This window comes from Lethenteron reissneri, chromosome 67, assembly GCF_015708825.2.
Source record: "Lethenteron reissneri isolate LAM-NWPU_2019-01 chromosome 67, ASM1570882v1, whole genome shotgun sequence".
In the NCBI taxonomy this organism is placed as follows: Eukaryota; Metazoa; Chordata; class Hyperoartia; order Petromyzontiformes; family Petromyzontidae; genus Lethenteron; species Lethenteron reissneri.
In genome coordinates, this window is record NC_083845.1 from 7,430,959 (window position 1) to 7,453,588 (window position 22,630).

At 51.6% G+C, this 22,630-nt stretch overlaps 1 protein-coding gene across 1 annotated transcript in view; it reads right to left on the reverse strand.

The window, feature by feature from the left end:
* GARNL3 (GTPase activating Rap/RanGAP domain like 3) overlaps positions 1-22,630 on the reverse strand; it is an 89,918-nt gene that overhangs the window by 16,792 nt on the left and 50,496 nt on the right. The window contains exons 3-12 of the mRNA XM_061578714.1: positions 20,670-20,696; positions 19,344-19,419; positions 18,306-18,404; positions 16,113-16,216; positions 12,521-12,629; positions 11,631-11,676; positions 9,567-9,673; positions 8,646-8,761; positions 4,661-4,765; positions 3,657-3,731 (exon numbers count right to left, since the gene is read on the reverse strand). Coding sequence (XP_061434698.1) covers positions 3,657-3,731; positions 4,661-4,765; positions 8,646-8,761; positions 9,567-9,673; positions 11,631-11,676; positions 12,521-12,629; positions 16,113-16,216; positions 18,306-18,404; positions 19,344-19,419; positions 20,670-20,696 — 864 coding nt within the window. The remainder of the gene's footprint in view (positions 1-3,656; positions 3,732-4,660; positions 4,766-8,645; positions 8,762-9,566; positions 9,674-11,630; positions 11,677-12,520; positions 12,630-16,112; positions 16,217-18,305; positions 18,405-19,343; positions 19,420-20,669; positions 20,697-22,630) is intronic.

Sequence of the window (22,630 nt, forward strand, 5' to 3'; positions counted from 1 at the left end):
TACAGCCTAGGTACACAGCCTAGCTACACAGCCTAGATACTCTAGATACTCTACTCTGGCTACGCTCGCCCTCACAAGGTCGTAGAGTCGGGAGTTCCAGAGTCCCAGCGCTGGCTCTCACAGCATCCCAGGGTCTTCAGATGGCTGGTCGTGGGTCTTGGGTCTTGAGTTACAACTGGGCCCCGATCGTCCAGGGAGCTCTCCTTTTATGCCTGGTCCGACGAGGGGTGGGGCCGTGTGCGCCACCAGACATCCCACAGAGCACACACAGCCCCCCCCCCCCCGTTGGCGGCGCCAAAAAGGCTTAAGCGCCTGGGAACCCAGCGCCTGGCGCCCAGAGGCTTAAAAGCGTCTGGACCCCCTGGGAACCCAGTGCCTACAGCAGCCCCTCCCTTCTTATGTCACTACATTGGTACCCGATACCCGTACCCTACCCGATACCCGGCTACCCGTACCCGGCCGGGTACGGGTACCCGTTTGCGACCCTGGTGCGGCCGGGTACGGGTACGGGTAGGCCGTGAGTCACTGGTGAGTCACCGTTTGTCACTCATTTCCCAACGTCTTGTCTCTTCTCACAATTCAAGTTCCTAGAATCAACCCACCCGCGCCTGCAACACGGCTTCATCCCAGAGGTCGCGATCGGGCACCCTTACCCGTACCCTACCTGATACCCGGCCGGGTACGGGTAGCCGGGTATTGGGTAGGGTACGGGTACGGGTACCCGTTTGCGATCCTGGTGCGGCCGGGTACGGGTAAGGAATCAAAACCCGTTTGCGACCTCTGCCGTTCGTCCGGCATAACGCACGACCATCACCCGGCCGCCTTCCCGCTCCGTCTGCGAAGAAGGAGACCCGATGCACGCGCGGAGAAAGTGCTCAGGGAGCTTTCCAACGTTGTCACCCGAGAGACGTTCGCAGAAAGACGCGTCAGGCCACGGGTAACACATTCGGGTGATTCTCGTTCATTTTCGTTCGTTTTTCGCGAGGCGCGTGACGGGTTACCCAGGCAACGGTGGAGCCCCCCAACGCAACGTTGAGGCCGTAGGTCGAGGTTAGGTCGAGGTTAGGTCAAGGTTAGGTCGAGGTTAGGTCAAGGTTAGGTCAAGGTTAGGTCAAGGTTAGGTCAAGGTTAGGTGACGCCACTGCCCCCCCCATAGATGGGCTACCCTCTGTGGGGGTGGAGGGCCGGTCCGTCAGCGGCATCGCGAGCAAGACGCCTGCAGGTGCCGCGTCACAGCGACACCCGTGTCCATCTACCAGGGGCACGAGATCATGTTCCACGTGTCCACCATGCTCCCGTACTCCAAGGACAACCGACAACAGGTACACACACTGACACAGCTGCTACACACACTGACACAGCTGCTACACACACTGACACAGCTACTATACACACTGACACAGCTGCTACACACACTGACACAGCTACTACACACACTGACACAGCTGCTACACACACTGACACAGCTACTACACACACTGACACAGCTGCTACACACTGACACAGCTGCTACACACACTGACACAGCTACTACACACACTGACACAGCAGGTACACACACTGACACAGCTACTACACACACTGACACAGCAGGTACACACACTGACACAGCTACTACACACACTGACACAGCTGCCGGTCATCTCGGTCAGTCGACCCACGGCACCTGCTGGGTCTGCCCCGTGACCTCCTGCCGGCGGGCGTTCGACACTTCACGTGGCCTTGAAGTGCACCTAGCCTGGCACAAGCGCCGTGTTGACGTCACCGCTACTAAGTTGTCAACGGGGGTTTGTTGTTGTCTATATATAGGTGTAGGGAGCGGTGGTGCAGCGGTTAGCGTCCACAGCGACACCCGTGCCCCCCGCCCCCCCCCCCCGTGTACATCCTCCCCTGTCTAGCAGGGGAGCTGTGGCCCCCCGGGATTCGGGGTCCCCGATCGGGGGGGGGGGGGGGGCGGGGACCCCCAGTCAGGTACCCTTCCACTGTGCGAGTCGGTTTTAAATGCAGAATATCGATTCTTCGATAAAGGCATCTGTTTCATCTTCTTGGTTCTTTCGGTAAAGTCACGTAGAAGGGAAATAATAAAATAATAAAAATAAAACATAATAAGATAAAATTCTCACGACGTTTCGGCCACAACGCAAGCAGCCGTCCTCAGGTGAAGAATTCAGACGCTGTCTTTCCGACAGACCTGTGAGTGAGTGTGAGTGAGTTGAGCGTGAGTGAGTGAGTGAGCTGTGAGTGAGTGAGTGAGTGAGCGTGAGTGAGTGAGCGTGAGTGAGTGTGAGTGAGCATGAGTGAGTGAGCGTGAGTGAGCGTGAGTGAATGAGTGAGCGTGAGTGAGTGAGCGTGAGTGAGTGTGAGTGAGCGTGAGTGAGTGAGCGTGAGTGAGTGAGTGAGCGTGAGTGAGTGAGCGTGAGTGAGCGTGAGTGAGTGAGTGAGTGAGCGTGAGTGAGTGAGCATGAGTGAGTAAGTGAGTGAGGGATGTGAGTGAGTGTGAGTGTGAGTGAGGGAGTGAGTGAGCGAGCGTGAGTGTGTGTAAGTGAGCGTGAGTGAGCATGAGTGAGTAAGTGAGTGAGGGAGTGAGTGAGTGTGAGTGAGTGAGGAGCATGAGTGTGTGAGTGAGGGAGTGAGTGTGAGTGAGTGTGAGTGAGGGAGTGACGTGAGCGTGAGTGAGTGTGTGTAAGTGAGCGTGTGTGAGTGAGAGTGATGTGAGCGTGAATGAGTGATGTGAGCGTGAGTGAGTGAGCATGAGTGAGTGTGAGTGAGTGAGTGAGCGTGAGTGAGTGAGTGTGAGTGAGTGAGTGTGAGTGAGTGAGTGAGCGTGAGTGAGTGAGCGTGCGTGCATGAGTGAGTGAGTGAGCGTGAGTGAGTGAGCGTGAGTGAGTGAGCGTGCGTGATTGAGTGAGTGAGCGTGAGTGAGTGATCGCGAGTGAGCGTGAGTGAGCGTGACTGAGTGAGCGTGCATGAGTGAGTGAGTAAGCATGAGTGAGTGATCGCGAGTGAGCGTGAGTGAGTGAGCGTGAGTGAGTGAGCGTGAGTGAGCGTGAGTGAGTGTGAGTGAGGGAGTGAGTGTGAGTGAGTGAGTGAGCGTGAGTGAGTGAGCGTGCGTGCATGAGTGAGTGAGTGAGCGTGAGTGAGTGAGCGTGAGTGAGTGAGCGTGCGTGATTGAGTGAGTGAGTGAGCGTGAGTGAGCGTGACTGAGTGAGCGTGCATGAGTGAGTGAGTGAGCATGAGTGAGTGATCGCGATGTGAGCGGAGTGAGTGAGCGTGAGTGAGTGAGCGTGAGTGAGCGTGATTGAGTGAGCGTGCGTGAGTGAGTGAGTGAGTGAGCCTGAGTGAGTGAGTGAGCGTGAGTGAGTGAGTGTGAGTGAGTGCTCGTGAGCGTAAGTGAGCGTGAGTGAGTGAGCGTGAGTGAGTGAGTGAGTGTGCGTGCGAGCGTGAGTGAGTGAGCGTGAGTGAGTGAGCGTGCGTGCGTGAGTGAGCGTGAGTGAGTGGCATTGTCGCTGAGACTGATTGGTCCACTAAAGAAGATGGCCGCCGTCTCTGGTGTGGACCAATCAGCGTCAGCAACGATTGTCACATTCCATCTCCACGTGCTGCTCAACTCGAGGGGAGTGGGATTAGAGCCTTTGACTGCGACGGGTCTCGCTCACCTCCTTCCTGCACAGCCCTGTCGTCGCCAGACTCGTCGGGGCGTCCCCGCGCACGATCGTCTTCAGCTTTAGCGCCTACACAACAACCAAACAACAACAACAACCATCAAACAACAACCATCAACAACAAGCAATTGCACCTCGAGCTCTCATACTCTGATGGTGCATTGTCTTTGAGTTGTGCGCCTTTTGGCGTCATTTGGTCCAACCCATGTGAGACTAGGCTCTAAGGAAAGCTGTCTCGGGTGTGGACCAATCAACTTCAAGGACAGTGCACACATTATCAGAGTTGTGTTTTTTGTTTGCATTACGACCGCAGGTATTGTGGTCTATGCAAACATGACTCCTTGTAAAAAGGTGTCAGTTTTGTTGCCAGATAGAAGGGTAAAAAACCAATTATCATCTTCTTGGTTCTTTCGGTAATGTCACGTAGAAAGGAAATAATAAAATAATGACAATATAAAACGTAATAAAGTAATATAATATTATGTTTATTTTTTTTATTTTATTATTTCCCTTCTACGTCACGAAAGCTTTAAATCGAAACCAATTATCAATTATCAACAAGCATTTGCCCGACGGCCGCGACTGCGAAGTCGGACGCGGGGCCGGAGTTCCTCGAGCGTACGGGGGGGGGCAGCCCCCCCACGTGGTGAGTCGTGTGGGGGCCGGGTGGGGGGTGTGGTGGGGGGTGTGGTGGGGGGTGTGGTGGGGGGGGGTGGTGGGGGGGTGGTGGGGGGGGGTTGGTAGGGGGTGGTGGTGGGGGGGTGGTGGTGGGGTGGTGGGGGGGGGTGGTGGGGTGGTGGTGAAGGGGGTGGTGGGGGGGGTGGTTGGGTGGTGGTGGTGGGGGGTGGTGAGGTGGAGGGGGATGGTGGTGGGGGGGGTGGTGGTGGGGGGGTGGTGGGGGTGGTGGTGGGGGGGGGTTGGTGGGGGGGGGGGTGGTGATGGTGGGGGGGGGGGGGTAGTGGGGGTGGTGGGGGGGTGGTGGTGGGGGGGTTGCCCACCTGCCCAACGCGGACGAACTCCGCCCGGCGTGCTTCCTCCTTCTTCCTCGCCGAGCGCGGCGACTCGGGCAGCACGTCACTCAGAGAGCGGCGGTTCAGCATGTTCTGGAGAGAGGGAGTGAGTGGTGAGGGTGAGTGGTGATTGAGTGGTGAGGGTGAGTGGTGAGGGTGAGTGGTGAGGGTGAGTGTGAGTGAGTGGTGAGGGTGAGTGAGTGGTGAGGGTGAGTGGTGAGTGAGTGGTGAGGGTGAGTGAGTGGTGAGGGTGAGTGGTGAGTGAGTGGTGAGGGTGAGTGAGTGGTGAGTGAGTGGTGAGGGTGAGTGGTGAGGGTGAGTGGTGAGTGAGTGGGAGTGAGTGGTGAGTGAGTGGTGAGGTGAGTGAGTGGTGAGGGGAGTGGTGAGGGTGAGTGGTGATGAGTGGTGAGTGAGTGGTGAGGGTGAGTGAGTGGTGAGGGTGAGTGGTGAGGGTGAGTGGTGAGTGAGTGGTGAGGGTGAGTGGTGAGTGAGTGGTGAGGGTGAGTGGTGAGTGAGTGGTGAGGGTGAGTGAGTGGTGAGGGTGAGTGGTGAGTGAGTGGTGAGGGTGAGTGAGTGGTGAGGGTGATGTGAGTGGTGAGGGTGAGGAGTGAGTGAGTGGTGAGGGTGAGTGAGTGGTGAGTGAGTGGTGAGGGTGGTGAGTGGTGAGTGTGAGTGGTGAGGGTGAGTGGTGAGTGATTGGTGAAGGTGAGTGGTGAGGTGAGTGGTGAGTGAGTGGTGAGTGGTGAGTGTGAGTGGTGAGGGTGAGTGGTGAGGGTGAGTGGTGAGTGAGTGGTGAGGGTGAGTGGTGAGTGAGTGGTGAGGGTGAGTGAGTGGTGAGTGAGTGGTGAGGGTGAGTGGTGAGGGTGAGTGAGTGGTGAGGGTGAGTGAGTGGTGAGGGTGAGTAGTGAGTGAGTGGTGAGGGTGAGTGGTGAGTGAGTGGTGAGGGTGAGTGGTGAGTGTGAGTGGTGAGGGTGAGTGGTGAGTGAGTGGTGAGTGGTGGGTGAGTGGTGAGTGAGTGGTGAGGGTGAGTGGTGAGTGAGTGGTGAGGGTGAGTGGTGAGTGAGTGGTGAGTGGTGAGGGTGAGTGGTGAGTGAGTGGTGAGGGTGAGTGGTGAGTGAGTGGTGAGGGTGAGTGGTGAGGGTGAGTGGTGAGGGTGAGTGGTGAGTGAGTGGTGAGTGAGTGGTGAGTGTGAGTGGTGAGGGTGAGTGGTGAGTGAGTGGTGAGTGAGTGGTGAGTGTGAGTGGTGAGGGTGAGTGGTGAGTGAGTGGTGAGTGTGAGTGGTGAGGGTGAGTGGTGAGGGTGAGTGGTGAGGGTGAGTGGTGAGGCGAGTGGTGAGTGAGTGGTGAGGGTGAGTGGTGAGTGAGTGGTGAGGGTGAGTGGTGAGGGTGAGTGGTGAGGGTGAGTGGTGAGGGTGAGTGGTGAGGGTGAGTGGTGAGTGTGAGTGGTGAGTGAGTGGTGAGTGAGTGGTGAGTGAGTGGTGAGGGTGAGTGGTGAGTGTGAGTGGTGAGTGAGTGGTGAGGGTGAGTGGTGAGTGAGTGGTGAGGGTGAGTGAGTGGTGAGGGTGAGTGGTGAGTGTGAGTGGTGAGGGTGAGTGGTGAGGGTGAGTGGTGAGGGTGAGTGGTGAGAGTGAGTGGTGGGTGAGTGGTGAGGGTGAGTGGTGAGGGTGAGTGGTGAGTGAGTGGTGAGTGAGTGGTGAGGGTGAGTGGTGAGTGTGAGTGGTGAGTGAGTGGTGAGGGTGAGTGGTGAGGGTGAGTGGTGAGTGAGTGGTGAGGGTGAGTGGTGGGTGAGTGGTGAGGGTGAGTGGTGAGGGTGAGTGGTGAGGGTGAGTGGTGGGTGAGTGGTGAGTGAGTGGTGGGTGAGTGGTGAGTGAGTGGTGAGGGTGAGTGGTGAGTGTGAGTGGTGAGTGAGTGGTGGGTGAGTGGTGAGTGAGTGGTGAGTGAGTAGTGGGTGAGTGGTGAGGGTGAGTGGTGAGGGTGAGTGGTGAGGGTGAGTGGTGAGGGTGAGTGGTGGGTGAGTGGTGAGTGAGTGGTGGGTGAGTGGTGAGGGTGAGTGGTGAGTGAGTGGTGGGTGAGTGGTGAGGGTGAGTGGTGGGTGAGTGGTGGGTGAGTGGTGAGGGTGAGTGGTGAGGGTGAGTGGTGAGGGTGAGTGGTGGGTGAGTGGTGAGGGTGAGTGAGTGGTGAGGGTGAGTGGTGAGTGAGTGGTGAGGGTGAGTGGTGAGTGAGTGGTGAGGGTGAGTGGTGAGGGTGAGTGGTGAGGGTGAGTGGTGAGTGAGTGGTGAGGGTGAGTGGTGAGGGTGAGTGGTGAGGGTGAGTGGTGAGGGTGAGTGGTGGGTGAGTGGTGAGGGTGAGTGGTGAGGGTGAGTGGTGAGGGTGAGTGGTGAGGGTGAGTGGTGAGTGAGTGAGTGGTGAGTGAGTGGTGAGGTTGAGTGGTGAGTGAGTGGTGAGGGTGAGTGGTGAGTGAGTGGTGGGTGAGTGGTGGGTGAGTGGTGAGGGTGAGTGGTGAGTGAGTGGTGAGGGTGAGTGGTGAGTGAGTGGTGAGTGAGTGGTGGGTGAGTGGTGAGGGTGAGTGGTGAGGGTGAGTGGTGAGGGTGAGTGGTGAGTGAGTGGTGAGGGTGAGTGGTGAGGGTGAGTGGTGAGGGTGAGTGGTGAGTGAGTGGTGAGTGAGTGGTGGGTGAGTGGTGGGTGAGTGGTGAGAGGCGACGGTGTCTTCGATTTCGCCGCGCCGACATTTTCCCACCGGCCCATGCCCCACGGCATTCTGGGCTTTTTCAATCGACTCATCTATTTGTGTATATATTAAATAATATATATTTGTGTATAATTATATTTATACGTAATTATATTTATACATAATTATATTTATTGTTGTTTTGTGTCCCACCACAGGGCTGGTTACCGAGCCAAGCCGGGAGCTAACGGTCAGGGCCAAGCAGGGCCAGGCCACGGAGCTAATGGAATCGTTCGCCACGCGCGTGCGTGACCTCGGTGGGTAGGCGTGGTGGGTGACGCTTCGTCACAGCGTCACCCACGCGTGCCTCCGCTCGTTCACAGCGTCACCCACGCGTGCCTCCGCTCGTTCACAGCGTCACCCACGCGTGCCTCCACTCGTTCACAGCGTCACCCACGCGTGCCTCCACTCGCTCACCGCGTCACCCACGCCTGTCTCCGCTCGCTCACTGTGTCAACCACGCCTGTCTCCGCTCGCTCACTGCGTCACCCACACCTGCCTCCGCTCGCTCACCGTGTCACCCACGCCTGCCTCCGCTCGCTCACTGTGTCACCCACACCTGCCTCTGCTCGCTCACTGCGTCACCCACGCCTGTCTCCGCTCGCTCACTGCGTCACCCACGCCTGTCTCCGCTCGCTCACTGCGTCACCCACACCTGCCTCTGCTCGCTCACTGCGTCACCCACGCCTGTCTCCGCTCGCTCACTGTGTCAACCACGCCTGTCTCCGCTCGCTCACTGCGTCACCCACACCTGCCTCCGCTCGCTCACCGTGTCACCCACGCCTGCCTCCGCTCGCTCACTGCGTCACCCACACCTGCCTCTGCTCGCTCACTGCGTCACCCACGCCTGTCTCCGCTCGCTCACTGTGTCACCCACGCCTGTCTCCGCTCGCTCACTGTGTCACCCACGCCTGTCTCCGCTCGCTCACTGCGTCACCCACACCTGCCTCCGCTCGCTCACCGCGTCACCCACGCCTGTCTCCGCTCGCTCACTGTGTCACCCACGCCTGTCTCCGCTCGCTCACCGCGTCACCCACGCCTGCCTCCGCTCGCTCACCGCGTCACCCACACCTACCTCCGCTCGTTCACCGCGTCACCCACGCGCGTCTCCGCTCATCCACGTGCCGAGCCAGAATCGGAACATTTATTTGACGCTGCGGGAGGAATCCGATGAGCCGTAGAGCTCTTCACATGTCCCGGTAGGGGGTTGAGGCCTCCTCCTCCTCGGCTTGACTCTCGCTCTCACCTTGTAGAGGTCGGGCGTGTAGTCCTGGTACATGGAGCGTATCAGCATGTCCAGCGTCCGCTGGCGTTTCTGCGCAAATGTCGGCGTTTCCAGAGTGGCTTTCTCTCCGTTGATCACTGCGGCGAAAGTCGGGCACACGCACACGCACACACGCACACACACACACACATGTACACACGCATGCGCACACAAAAGACAAAAATCCCCCGTATAGCCTTAACAGACTGTAGGGGCAAGTGCTGTTAGCGAGTAGCACCTATGAAGGCCGGAACGGTACACGAGGGGGTGGATGGCCAGCACCACGCCCGACCGCCTTTGTCTCCCCCAGTTGCGATGTTTACACACCGTACCAGGTACTCATTTGAGGCTGAGTCGACCTAGGGGAGGCCCGGTACCGGTTCAGATGATCGCCACTGTGGGTGTTGGCCGTGAGCGGGAATCGAACCCGGGTCGCCAGGTTCATAGCGCAGCGCGTTAACCGCTGCACCACCGCTCCCCACACGCACGCACACAGACACACACGCGCACGTGCACACACGCACACCAGAGGGCGCAAACGGGTTTTGATTCCTTACCCGTACCCGGCCGCACCAGGGTCGCAAATGGGTACCGTACCCAGTCGGGTAGGGTACCCGTTCCCTACCCGTACCCGTACCCTACCCGAAATGAGTGACAAACGGTGACTCACCAGTGACTCACGGTCTACCCGTACCCGTACCCGGCCGCACCAGGGTCGCAAACGGCTACCCGTACCCGTACCCGGCCGGGTACGGGTAGCCGGGTATCGGGTAGGGTACGGGTATCGGGTACCCGGTTGCGACCTCTGCCGCACACGCACGTGAACACGCACGCACAGAGACAAAGATCTCCCGTGTAGCCTTAACAGCCTGTTGGGGCAGGGGGCATGGGGGATCGACTCACGCTTGACGAGGAGGAAGTCCCGGAACTCGTGGTGGTCGGTGAACACCGGCGGAGTGGGCAGCGGGGGCCCAAACAGCGGCACGCTCTCCTCGGAGAAGATGCGTAGTCTGCAGTGGGAGAGTCACACACACACTTACTCAGTCACTCACTCAGTCACTCACTCACTCACACACTCACTTACACTCACACTCACACACTACTCAGTCACTCACTCAGTCACTCACACACTAACACTCACGCTCTCCTCGGAGAAGATGCGTAGTCTGCAGTGGGAGAGTCACACACACCTACTCAGTCACTCAGTCACTCACACACACAACACTCACTCAGTCACTCAGTCACTCACTCACTCACTCAGCCACTCAGTCACTCACACACACACTTACTCAGTCACTCAGTCACTCACACACACACTCACTCAGTCACTCACACACACACTTACTCAGTCACTCAGTCACACACACACTTACTCAGTCACTCAGTCACTCACTAACACTCACTCACTCACGCTCTCCTCGGAGAAGATGCGTAGCCTGCGTATAGGGTGAGTCACTCACTCAGTCACTCACTCACTCACACACACACTCACTTACACTCACACTCACACACTCACTCAGTCACTCACTCACTCACTCAGTCACTCACACACTAACACTCACGCTCTGCTCGGAGAAGATGCGCAGTCTGCAGTGGGAGAGTCACACACACTTACTCAGTCACTCAGTCACTCACTCACTCAGTCACTCAGTCACTCACACACACACTCACTCAGTCACTCAGTCACTCACACACACTTACTCAGTCACTCAGTCACACACACACTCACTCACTCAGTCACTCAGTCACTCACACACACACTTACTCAGTCACTCAGTCACACACACACTTACTCAGTCACTCAGTCACTCACACACACACTTACTCAGTCACTCAGTCACACACACACTCACTCAGTCACTCAGTCACTCACACACACACTTACTCAGTCACTCAGTCACACACACACACTTACTCAGTCACTCAGTCACTCACACACACACTCACTCAGTCACTCAGTCACTCACACACACACTCACTCAGTCACTCAGTCACACACACACTTACTCAGTCACTCAGTCACTCACACACACACTCACTCAGTCACTCAGTCACTCACACACACACTTACTCAGTCACTCAGTCACTCACACACACACTTACTCAGTCACTCAGTCACTCACACACACACTCACACACTCTCACTCACGCACGCTCTCCTCGGAGAAGACGCGCAGCCTGCGTATAGGGCGAGTCACACACACACTCAGTCACTCACACTCACTCACACACAGTCACTCAGTCACTCAGTCACTCACTCAGTCAGTCACTCACTCACTCAGTCACTCACTCACTCAGTCACTCACTCAGTCAGTCACTCACTCACTCACTCAGTCACGCACGCACACTCACAGTCACTCACACTCACTAACACTCACTCAATCACTCACGCTCACTCACACACACTCAGTCACACTCACTCAGTCACACACTCACTCACACTCACTCACTCTCGCTCTCTCACTCACGCTCACTCACTGACGCACACACTCACTCAGTCACACACTCACTCACACTCACTCACGCTCACTCACACACACTCAGTCACACTCACTCAGTCACACACTCACTCACACACGCTCACTCTCACTCACTCACGCTCACTCACTCACGCACACACTCACTCAGTCACACACTCACTCACACTCACTCACTCTCGCTCTCCTCGGAGAAGATACGAAGCCTTGCAGCGGGAACACGCGGGGCGAGTCACACACACACTCACTTACACAGACACACTCAGTCACTCACACACACACTTACGCACGCACACTCACTCACTCACACGCTTACACGCTTACACACACTCACTCAGTCACTCACACTCACTCAGTCACTCACACTCATTCACCCACTCACTCACGCACACTCATGCACGCACGCTAACTCACACTCACTCACGCCCACTCACGGAGTGCACGTGCACAGGTGACGCACAGACACGCAGCACACGTGCGGTGGTGGTACCTGTAGCTGTCCGTGGCTCTGTTGAACCTCACCAAGGCAAAGATGTCTGGCCGTCGCGAACGTTAAGGACAAATACACGTGTGTGTGCGTGTGTGAGTACGTGTGTGTGTGCGTGTGTGTTTGTGCGTGTGTGTGTGTGCGTGTGTGTACGTCCGCACACGCGTGTGTACGTGTGTGTGCGTGTGTGTGCGCGTGTGTGCGTGTGTGTGTGTGCGTGCGTGTGTGCGTGTGTGCGTGTGTGTGTGTGTACATGTGTGCGTGTGTGTGTGTGTGCGTGTGCGTGTATATGTGTGTGTGTGCGCGTGACGGAGGGGATAATACACGGGTGTGCATGTGTGTACGTGTGCATGCGTGTGTGTGCGCGTGTGCGCGTGTGTGCGTGTGTGCGTATGTGTGTGCGCGCGTGCGCGCATGTGCGTGTGTGTGTGTGCGTGTGTGTGCGTGTGTGTGTGCGTGTGTGTATGCGTGTGTGTATGCGTGTGCGTGTGTGCGTATGTGTGTGTGCGTGTGTGTGTGCGTGTGTGTGTGTGCGTATGTGTGTGTGTGCGTGTGTGCGTGTGTGTGTGCGCGTGTGCGTGTGTGCATGCGTGTGCGTGTGTGTGCGTGTGTGCGTGTGTGTGTCTGTGTGCATGTGTGTGTGCACGCGTGTGTGTGTGCGCGTGCCGGCGGGGAGTGGATACGCGCGTGTACGTGTACACGTGTGTGTACGTGTACACACGCGTATGTACGTGTGCACGTGTGTGTGCGTGTGCGTGTGTGTGTGTGCGTGTGTGTGTGCGCGTGTGTGTGTGTGCGTGTGTGCGTGTGTGCGTGTGCACGTGTGTGACCGTGTGTGCACGTGTGTGTATGTGTGTGCGTGTGCGTGCGCGTGACGGCAGGGGAGTGGATACGCGTGAAATGCGAGCGGATCATGGAGGGCTTGAAGGACACACACGACTCCTCGCCCTCCTGGAACACGATGGTGACGATGTCGTTGCCGATGTGCCGCTTGCGCTCCACCTGGTGGGCGGGGTAGGGGGGGTGATGACGGGAGCACGTGGACGTCGTGGGAACGTCGTGGGGACGTCGGCGTCACAGCTCGCTCGAGAGCTGTGATGCAGCAGGGACACTCCGCGACTTAGCCCTGTTAACGACTAATCGCTCCACTACACTACATACTATACACTACACTACTATGCACTACACTATACACTACACTATACACTACACTATACACTACACTATACACTACACTATACACTACTATACACTACACTATACACTACACTATACACTACTATGCACTACACTATACACTACACTACTATACACTACTATACACTACACTATACACTACTATACACTACACTATACACTACTAAACACTACACTATACACTACACTATACACTATACACTACACTATACACTACTATACACTACACTATACACTACACTACTATACACTACACTATACACTATTATACACTACACTATACACTACACTATACACTACACTATACACTACTATACGATACACTACTATACACTACACTATACACTACTACACTATACACTACACTACTATACACTACACTATACACTACTATACACTACTATACACTACACTATACACTACTATACACTACACTATACACTACTAAACACTACACTATACACTACTATACACTACACTATACACTACACTATACACTATACACTACACTATACACTACTATACACTACACTACTATACACTACACTATACACTATTATACACTACACTATACACTACACTATACACTACTATACGATACACTACTATACACTACACTATACACTACTACACTACACACTACACTACACACTACACTATACACTATACACTACACACTACACTATACACTACACTATACACTACACTATACACTACAATATACACTACACTATACACTACACTATACACTACTATACACTACACTATACACTACAATATACACTACACTATACACTACACTATACACTACTAAACACTACACTATACACTACTAAACACTACACTATACACTACACTATACACTACACTATACACTACGCTATACACTACACTATACACTACTATACACTATACACTACACTATACACTACTATACACTACTATACACTACACTATACACTACACTACTATACACTACTATACACTATACACTAAACTACTATACACTACACTATACACTACACTATACACTACTACACTATACACTACACTACTATACACTACACTATACACTACACTATACACTACTATATACTACTATACACTACACTATACACTGTGTCAGTGTGTAGTAGCTGTGTCAGTGTGTGTAGTAGCTGTGTCAGTGTGTGTGTAGCTGTGTCAGTGTGTGTAGTAGCTGTGTCAGTGTGTGTGTAGCTGTGTCAGTGTGTGTAGTAGCTGTGTCAGTGTGTGTAGTAGCTGTGTCAGTGTGTGTGTAGCTGTGTCAGTGTGTGTAGTAGCTGTGTCAGTGTGTGTAGCAGCTGTGTCAGTGTGTGTAGCAGCTGTGTCAGTGTGTGTAGTAGCTGTGTCAGTGTGTGTAGTAGCTGTGTCAGTGTGTGTAGTAGCTGTGTCAGTGTGTGTAGTAGCTGTGTCAGTGTGTAGCAGCTGTGTCAGTGTGTGTAGCAGCTGTGTCAGTGTGTGTAGTAGCTGTGTCAGTGTGTGTAGCTGTGTCAGTGTGTGTAGCAGCTGTGTCAGTGTGTGTAGCAGCTGTGTCAGTGTGTGTAGTAGCTGTGTCAGTGTGTGTACCTGCTGTGTCGGTGTGTGTAGCAGCTGTGTCAGTGTGTGTAGCAGCTGTGTCAGTGTGTGTAGCAGCTGTGTCAGTGTGTGTAGTAGCTGTGTCGGTGTGTGTAGTAGCCGTGTCAGTGTGTGTAGTAGCTGTGTCGGTGTGTGTAGCAGCTGTGTCAGTGTGTGTAGCAGCTGTGTCAGTGTGTGTAGCAGCTGTGTCAGTGTGGGTAGCTGCTGTGTCAGTGTGTGTAGCTGTGTCAGTGTGTGTAGCAGCTGTGTCAGTGTGTGTAGCAGCTGTGTCAGTGTGTGTAGTAGCTGTGTCAGTGTGTGTACCTGCTGTGTCGGTGTGTGTAGCAGCTGTGTCAGTGTGTGTAGCAGCTGTGTCAGTGTGTGTAGTAGCTGTGTCAGTGTGTGTAGTAGCTGTGTCAGTGTGTGTACCTGCTGTGTCAGTGTGTGTAGCAGCTGTGTCAGTGTGTGTAGTAGCTGTGTCGGTGTGTGTAGTAGCTGTGTCAGTGTGTGTAGTAGCTGTGTCGGTGTGTGTAGCAGCTGTGTCAGTGTGTGTAGCAGCTGTGTCAGTGTGTGTAGCAGCTGTGTCAGTGTGGGTAGCTGCTGTGTCAGTGTGTGTAGCTGTGTCAGTGTGTGTAGCAGCTGTGTCAGTGTGTGTAGCAGCTGTATCAGTGTGTGTAGCAGCTGTGTCAGTGTGTGTAGCTGCTGTGTCAGTGTGTGTAGCAGCTGTGTCAGTGTGTGTAGCAGCTGTGTCAGTGTGTGTAGCAGCTGTGTCAGTGTGTGTAGCAGCTGTGTCAGTGTGTGTAGTAGCTGTGTCAGTGTGTGTACCTGCTGTGTCAGTGTGTGTAGTAGCTGTGTCAGTGTGTGTAGCAGCTGTGTCAGTGTGTGTAATAGATGTGTCAGTGTGTGTAGCAGCTGTGTCAGTGTGTGTAGTAGCTGTGTCAGTGTGTGTACCTGCTGTATCAGTGTGTGTAGCTGTGTCAGTGTGTGTAGCAGCTGTGTCAGTGTGTGTAGTAGCTGTGTCAGTGTGTGTACCTGCTGTGTCAGTGTGTGTAGCTGTGTCAGTGTGTGTAGCTGCTGTGTCAGTGTGTGTAGTAGCTGTGTCAGTGTGTGTAGTAGCTGTGTCAGTGTGTGTAGTAGCTGTGTCAGTGTGTGTAGTAGCTGTGTCAGTGTGTGTACCTGCTGTGTCAGTGTGTGTAGCTGTGTCAGTGTGTGTACCTGCTGTGTCAGTGTGTGTAGTAGCTGTGTCAGTGTGTGTAGCAGCTGTGTCAGTGTGTGTAGTAGCTGTGTCAGTGTGTGTAGTAGCTGTGTCAGTGTGTGTAGCAGCTGTGTCAGTGTGTGTAGCAGCTGTGTCAGTGTGTGTAGCAGCTGTGTCGGTGTGTGTAGCTGTGTCAGTGTGTGTAGCAGCTGTGTCAGTGTGTGTAGCAGCTGTGTCAGTGTGTGTAGTTGCTGTGTCAGTGTGTGTAGCAGCTGTGTAAGTGTGTGTAGCAGCTGTGCCAGTGTGTGTAGTAGCTGTGTCAGTGTGTGTAGTAGCTATGTCAGTGTGTGTAGCAGCTGTGTCAGTGTGTGTAGTAGCTGTGTCAGTGTGTGTAGCAGCTGTGTCAGTGTGTGTAGCAGCTGTGTCAGTGTGTGTAGTAGCTGTGTCAGTGTGTGTAGTAGCTATGTCAGTGTGTGTAGCTGTGTCAGTGTGTGTAGCAGCTGTGTCAGTGTGTGTACCTGCTGTCGGTTGTCCTTGGAGTACGGGAGCATGGTGGACACGTGGAACATGATCTCGTGTCCCTGGTAGATGGTGTAGACCGCGTGTGTTCCCGTTGTGTCGTCTGATTGAACGACGACGATGCGGAAGAGAGAGAGCGAGCGAGAGAGTGAGAGAGAGAGAGAAAGAGAGAGCGAGAAAATAGCACTGGAGCCGATTTCGATACGAAACAAAGTCACCAGCAACAAATAACCAAACAATAAAAAAATCCACGCGCTGTGTCACGTGGCGTTGAACGCGCCACGCACAACACAAACACTACTACTACTATACCACTACAACTACTATACCACTACTACTACTACACCACTACTACTACTATACCACTACAACTACTATACCACTACAACTACTATACCACTACAACTACTATACCACTACAACTACTATACCACTACAACTACTATACCACTACAACTACTATACCACTACAACTACTATACCACTACAACTACTATACCACTACTACTACTATACCACTACAACTACTATACCACTACAACTACTATACCACTACAACAACTATACCACTACAACTACTATACCACTACAACTACTATACCACTACAACTACTATACCACTACTACTACTATACCACTACAACTACTATACCACTACAACTACTATACCACTACAACTACTATACCACTACAACTACTATACCACTACAACTACTATACCACTACTACTACTATACCCCTACTACTACTACACCAATACTACTACTATACCACTACTACTACCCCTATTATATTACTACTACCCCTATTACTACACCACTACAACTACTATACCACTACTACTACCCCTACTACTACCCCTATTACAACTAGCCCTATTACTACACCTCTATTACAACTACCCCTATTACTACCCCTATTACTACCCCTATGACTACTGCCACCACTACTACTACCCCTACTACTACCCCTATTACTACACAACTACTACACCCCTACTAATACCCCTACTACTACACCCCTACACCCCTGTTACTCCACCCCTACTACTACTACCCCTACTACTACACCCCTACTACTACAACTACTACTACCCCTACTACTACCCCTACTCCTACCCCTACTCCTACCCCTACTACTACACACATACACCCCTATTACTACTACACACCTACACCCTTATTACTCCACCCCTACTACTACTACCCTACTTCTACACCCCTACTACTACCCCTACCCCTATACCCCTACTACTACACACCTACACCCCTATTAGTACTACACACCTACTACTACAACTACTACCACCCCTACTACTACACCCATATTACTCCACCCCTACTACTACTACAAATACTACTACCCCTACTACTACCCCTACTACCCCTACTACTAGTACCCCTACTACTACCCCTACTCCTACCCCTACTACTACACACCTACACCCCTATTACTACTACACACATACACCCCTATTACTCCACCCCTACCCCTACTACTACACCCCTACTACTACCCCTACTACTACCCCTACTACTACTACCCCTAGTACTACTACCCCTACCACTACACCCCTACTAATACTACTACTACTCCTACTACCCCTACTACTACACCCCTACTACTACTACCCCTACCACTACACCCCTACTACTACTACCCCTACTCCTACCCCTACTACTACTACCCCTAGTACTACTACCCCTACCACTACACCCCTACTAATACTACTACTACTCCTACTACCCCTACTACTACTACCCCTACCACTACACCCCTACTACTACTACCCCTACTCCTACCCCTACTACTACTACCCCTACTCCTACCCCTACTACTACTACCCCTACTACTACACCCCTACTACTACTACCCCTACCACTACACCCCTACTACTACTAGCCCTACTCCTACCCCTACTCCTACCCCTACTACTACTACTACTACCCCTACTCCTACCCCTACTACTACACCCCTACTACTACTACTACCCCTACTCCTACCCCTACTACTACACCCCTACTACTACTACCCCTACTACTACTACTACCCCTACTCCTACCCCTACTACTACACCCCTACTACTACTACCCCTACTACTACTACTACCCCTACTCCTACCCCTACTCCTACCCCTACTACTACTACCCCTACTACTACTACTACCCCTACCCCTACGCGTGCCAACGTACTCTTGGTGTCCAGGCCGCCACGGTAGCCCACCCAGCCCTTGAGAGAAATCTGCTCCCCCAGGAGACCCAGAAACTTGTCAAAGTCTTCGCTGCCCGTCTCTGAAAGCGGAAGAGGCACAGAGAAGCAGATTCATAATGTTAAAGGAAATTTATTTTTACATTATTATAATATTAATACATTCATTTTCATAGTATTATAATGTCAATACACCTATTTTTGTATTATAATATAAATACGTGCATTTTTATATTATTATAATGTTAATACACATATTTTAATATTACATTAATACATTTATTTGAATATTATTATTACATTAATACTGTACATGTATTTTTTATATTACAGGATGCTTCAAAAACATGTTAACACTTCTGAGAATTTGCAACAACTCCACGAGAGGATTCCAGGCACGCGTTGACATCGGTGGGCGAACACGTGGGGAGAACCCTTCGACTTTGTGAAGCTAGTATCGTTACATTTGTTTTCTTGGTTCTTTCGGTAAAGTCACGTAGAAGGGAAATAATAAAATAAAATAAATAAAACATAATAAAATACAATTCTCACGACGTTTCGGCCACAATGCAAGCAGCCGTCCTGAGGACGGCTATTTTATTATGTTAAATTATTATTATTTTATTATTTCCCTTCTACGTGATGACTTTACCGAAAGAACCAAGAAGATGAATCCCTGCAGTCACGAAAGCTTTAAATCGAAATTTGCTTTGACTGGTTCTAAAAACAAGTCTTCATAGAGAACATCGTGGGTTGCTTTGACTGTCGTGAGAATTGTATTTTATTATGTTTTATTTTTATTATTTTATTATTTCCCTTCTACGTGACTTCACCGAAAGAACCAAGAAGATGAATCCCTGCAGTCACGAAAGCTTTAAATCGAAAAGTTACATTTGTTCTCACGTCACCGGGTCGGGATCGAACCCACGACCTCCTGCACACCGGGCGAGGTAGTCAACATCTCCCGGCCACCGCGGCAATTTCCGTCGGTGGCGTTCACCCGGCCACCGTTCGGCGCTCACCGTTGCTGAACATTTCGTCGTCGGTGAGCTGCCCTTCCCTCGCGTAGAGGACGCCGAATTTGAAATTTACCGAGCCCTGGGCGAGGGGAACACGCACGGACACAGGCACACATGCACATACAGACACGCGCACGCACGGACACGCGCACACACACGCGCACGCACGCACACACACACGGACACACACGCGCACACACATGGACATGCACGCACAGACGCACTCGTGTAACGGGCATACATGCAAATGTGCACACGTGTACAATCAGCAGCAGCATCATCATCATCGTCATCGTAGCAGCGTCATCATTAAATGGGTCATCATTGTCAGCATCATTACCAGCATCATCATCATCATCACAACATCATCAGGAACTGGGTCATCGTCATTATCAGCAGCAGCATCACTACCAAAAACAAAGACAAAGACCCCCCGTGTAGCCTTAACATACTTTCGGAGCAAGTGCTGTTATAGCGAGTAGCAGCACCTATGAAGGCTGGCACGACGCACGAGGGGGTGGGTTGCCAGAACCACGCCCGGCCGCCTTTGTCTCCCCTAGTGGCGATGTTTACACACCGCACCAGGTACTCATTTGCGCTTGGAGCCATCAATGAGAATTCTTTTCTTGCCAGGCCCTCATTACAACTTTTTAAACCATGCAAGTAATATATACCAGTAATTTAGTTTTCATTTGTGAATGGCAGGCTAAACAGGTTCTATATAATAATTGTTTTTTTACCCTTCTATCTGGCAACAAAACTGACACCTTTTTACAAGGAGTCATGTTTGCATAGACCGCAATACCTGCAGTCATAATACAAACAAAAGACATAACTCTGATAATGTGCACTGTCCTTGAAGCTTTCCTTAGAGCCTAGTCTCACATGGGTTGGACCAGGGATAATGTTTGCAATAACCACAACACAAGCAGTCAAAATGCAAACAAAAAGAATGGAGACTAGGCTCTAAGAAAAGCTGTCTCGGGTGTGGACCAATCAACTTCAAGGACAGTGCATATCATTATCAGAGTTGTTTATTTTTGTTTGCATTTTGACTGCTTGTGTTGTGGTTATTGCAAACATGATGCCTTGTATAAAGGCGTCAGTTTTTGTACCAGTTAAAAGGGTAAAAACCGATTACTCGGTTCTATATATTTTTGTTATTTGGTTCATATTTATCGGTTAATTTGATTTCGTTAACAATATATGGACGGTCAAGGAGTCACGCGGTCACGTGGTCACATGGTCACAGAGTCACGTGGTCACGTGGTCATGGAGTCATGGAATCACGGAATCACGTGGTCAGACGTTTCGACAAAGGCCTCGTACCTCCTGCTCCTCCAGAACGAGCAAGTCCTGTGGAGCACAAAACAATGAACATTGCGTCATTTGTACATATGTTGAACTTCTATCGCACCGTATAACCGTGCTAAGTGCAGTGTTGAGTCTATGGGCAGTGTTGAGTCTATGGGCAGTGTTGAGTCTATGGGTAGTGTTGAGTCTATGGGTAGTGTTTAGTCTATGTGCAGTGCTGAGTCTATGTGCAGTGTTGAGTCTATGTGCAGTGCTGAGTCTATGTGCAGTGCTGAGTCTATGTGCAGTGTTGAGTCTATGTGCAGTGCTGAGTCGATGTGCAGTGCTGAGTCTATGGGCAGTGTTGAGTCTATGGGCAGTGTTGAGTCTATGGGCAGTGTTGAGTCTATGGGCAGTGTTGAGTCTATGGGCAGTGTTGAGTCTATGGGCAGTGTTGAGTCTATGGGCAGTGTTGGTCTATGGGTAGTGTTGAGTCTATGGGCAGTGTTGAGTCTATGGGCAGTGTTGAGTCTATGGGCAGTGTTGAGTCAATGGGCAGTGTTGAGTCTATGGGCAGTGTTGAGTCTATGGGCAGTGTTGGTCTATGGGTAGTGTTGAGTCTATGGGCAGTGTTGAGTCTATGGGCAGTGTTGAGTCTATGGGCAGTGTTGAGTCAATGGGCAGTGTTGAGTCTATGGGTAGTGTTGAGTCTATGGGCAGTGTTGAGTCTATGGGTAGTGTTGAGTCTATGGGCAGTGTTGAGTCTATGGGCAGTGTTGAGTCTATGGGTAGTGTTGAGTCTATGGGTAGTGTTGAGTCTATGGGCAGTGTTGAGTCTATGGGTAGTGTTGAGTCTATGGGTAGTGTTGAGTCTATGGGCAGTGTTGAGTCTATAGGCAGTGTTGAGTCTATGGGTAGGGTTGAGTCAATGGGCAGTATTGAGTCTATGGGCAGTGTTGAGTCTATGGGCAGTGTTGAGTCTATGGGCAGTGTTGAGTCTATGGGCAGTGTTGAGTCTATGGGCAGTGTTGAGTCTATGGGCAGTGTTGAGTCTATGGGCAGTGTTGAGTCTATGGGTACTGTACACTACACTATACACTACACTACTATACACTATACACTACACTATACATTACCATACCTGTCAGCCAACCCCTTATCAGAGCCCTACCTTGTTACAGACCAACTCAGACCTTATTGGTCACCCCGTGTCCCTTATAAATCTCAACGTTCACTCCACAAAGTCCCATCGCAACTTCACAAGGGTAGAAACGCATGGGGCTAGTGATGTTAAATGTGAGAAATTAGCATGTAACTGTAAAATAGGAGGAGAGCGGCCTCCTCGACGAGGATACGGAAGTGGCTATGTTCATGTGAGAGATTAGCATGATGTTAATGTGAGAGATTAGCATGATGTTAATGTGAGAGATTAGCATGATGTTAATGTGAGAGATTAGCATGATGTTAATGTGAGAGATTAGCACAATGTTAATGTGAGAGATTAGCGTGATGTTAATGTGAGAAATTAGCATGATGTTAATGTGAGAGATTAGCACGATGTTAATGTGAGAAATTAGCATGATGTTAATGTGAGAGATTAGCACGATGTTAATGTGAGAGATTAGCGTGATGTTAATGTGAGAAATTAGCATGATGTTAATGTGAGAGATTAGCATGATGTTAATGTGAGAAATTAGCATGATGTTCATGTGAGAGATTAGCACGATGTTAATGTGAGAGATTAGCGTGATGTTGATGTGAGAAATTAGCATGATGTTAAAGTGAGAGATTAGCACGATGTTAATGTGAGAGATTAGCGTGATGTTAATGTGAGAAATTAGCATGATGTTAATGTGATAGATTAGCATGATGTTAATGTGAGAAATTAGCATGATGTTAATGTGAGAGATTAGCATGATGTTAATGTGAGAAATTAGCATGATGTTAATGTGAGAAATTAGCATTATGTTAATGTGAGAGATTAGCATGATGTTAAT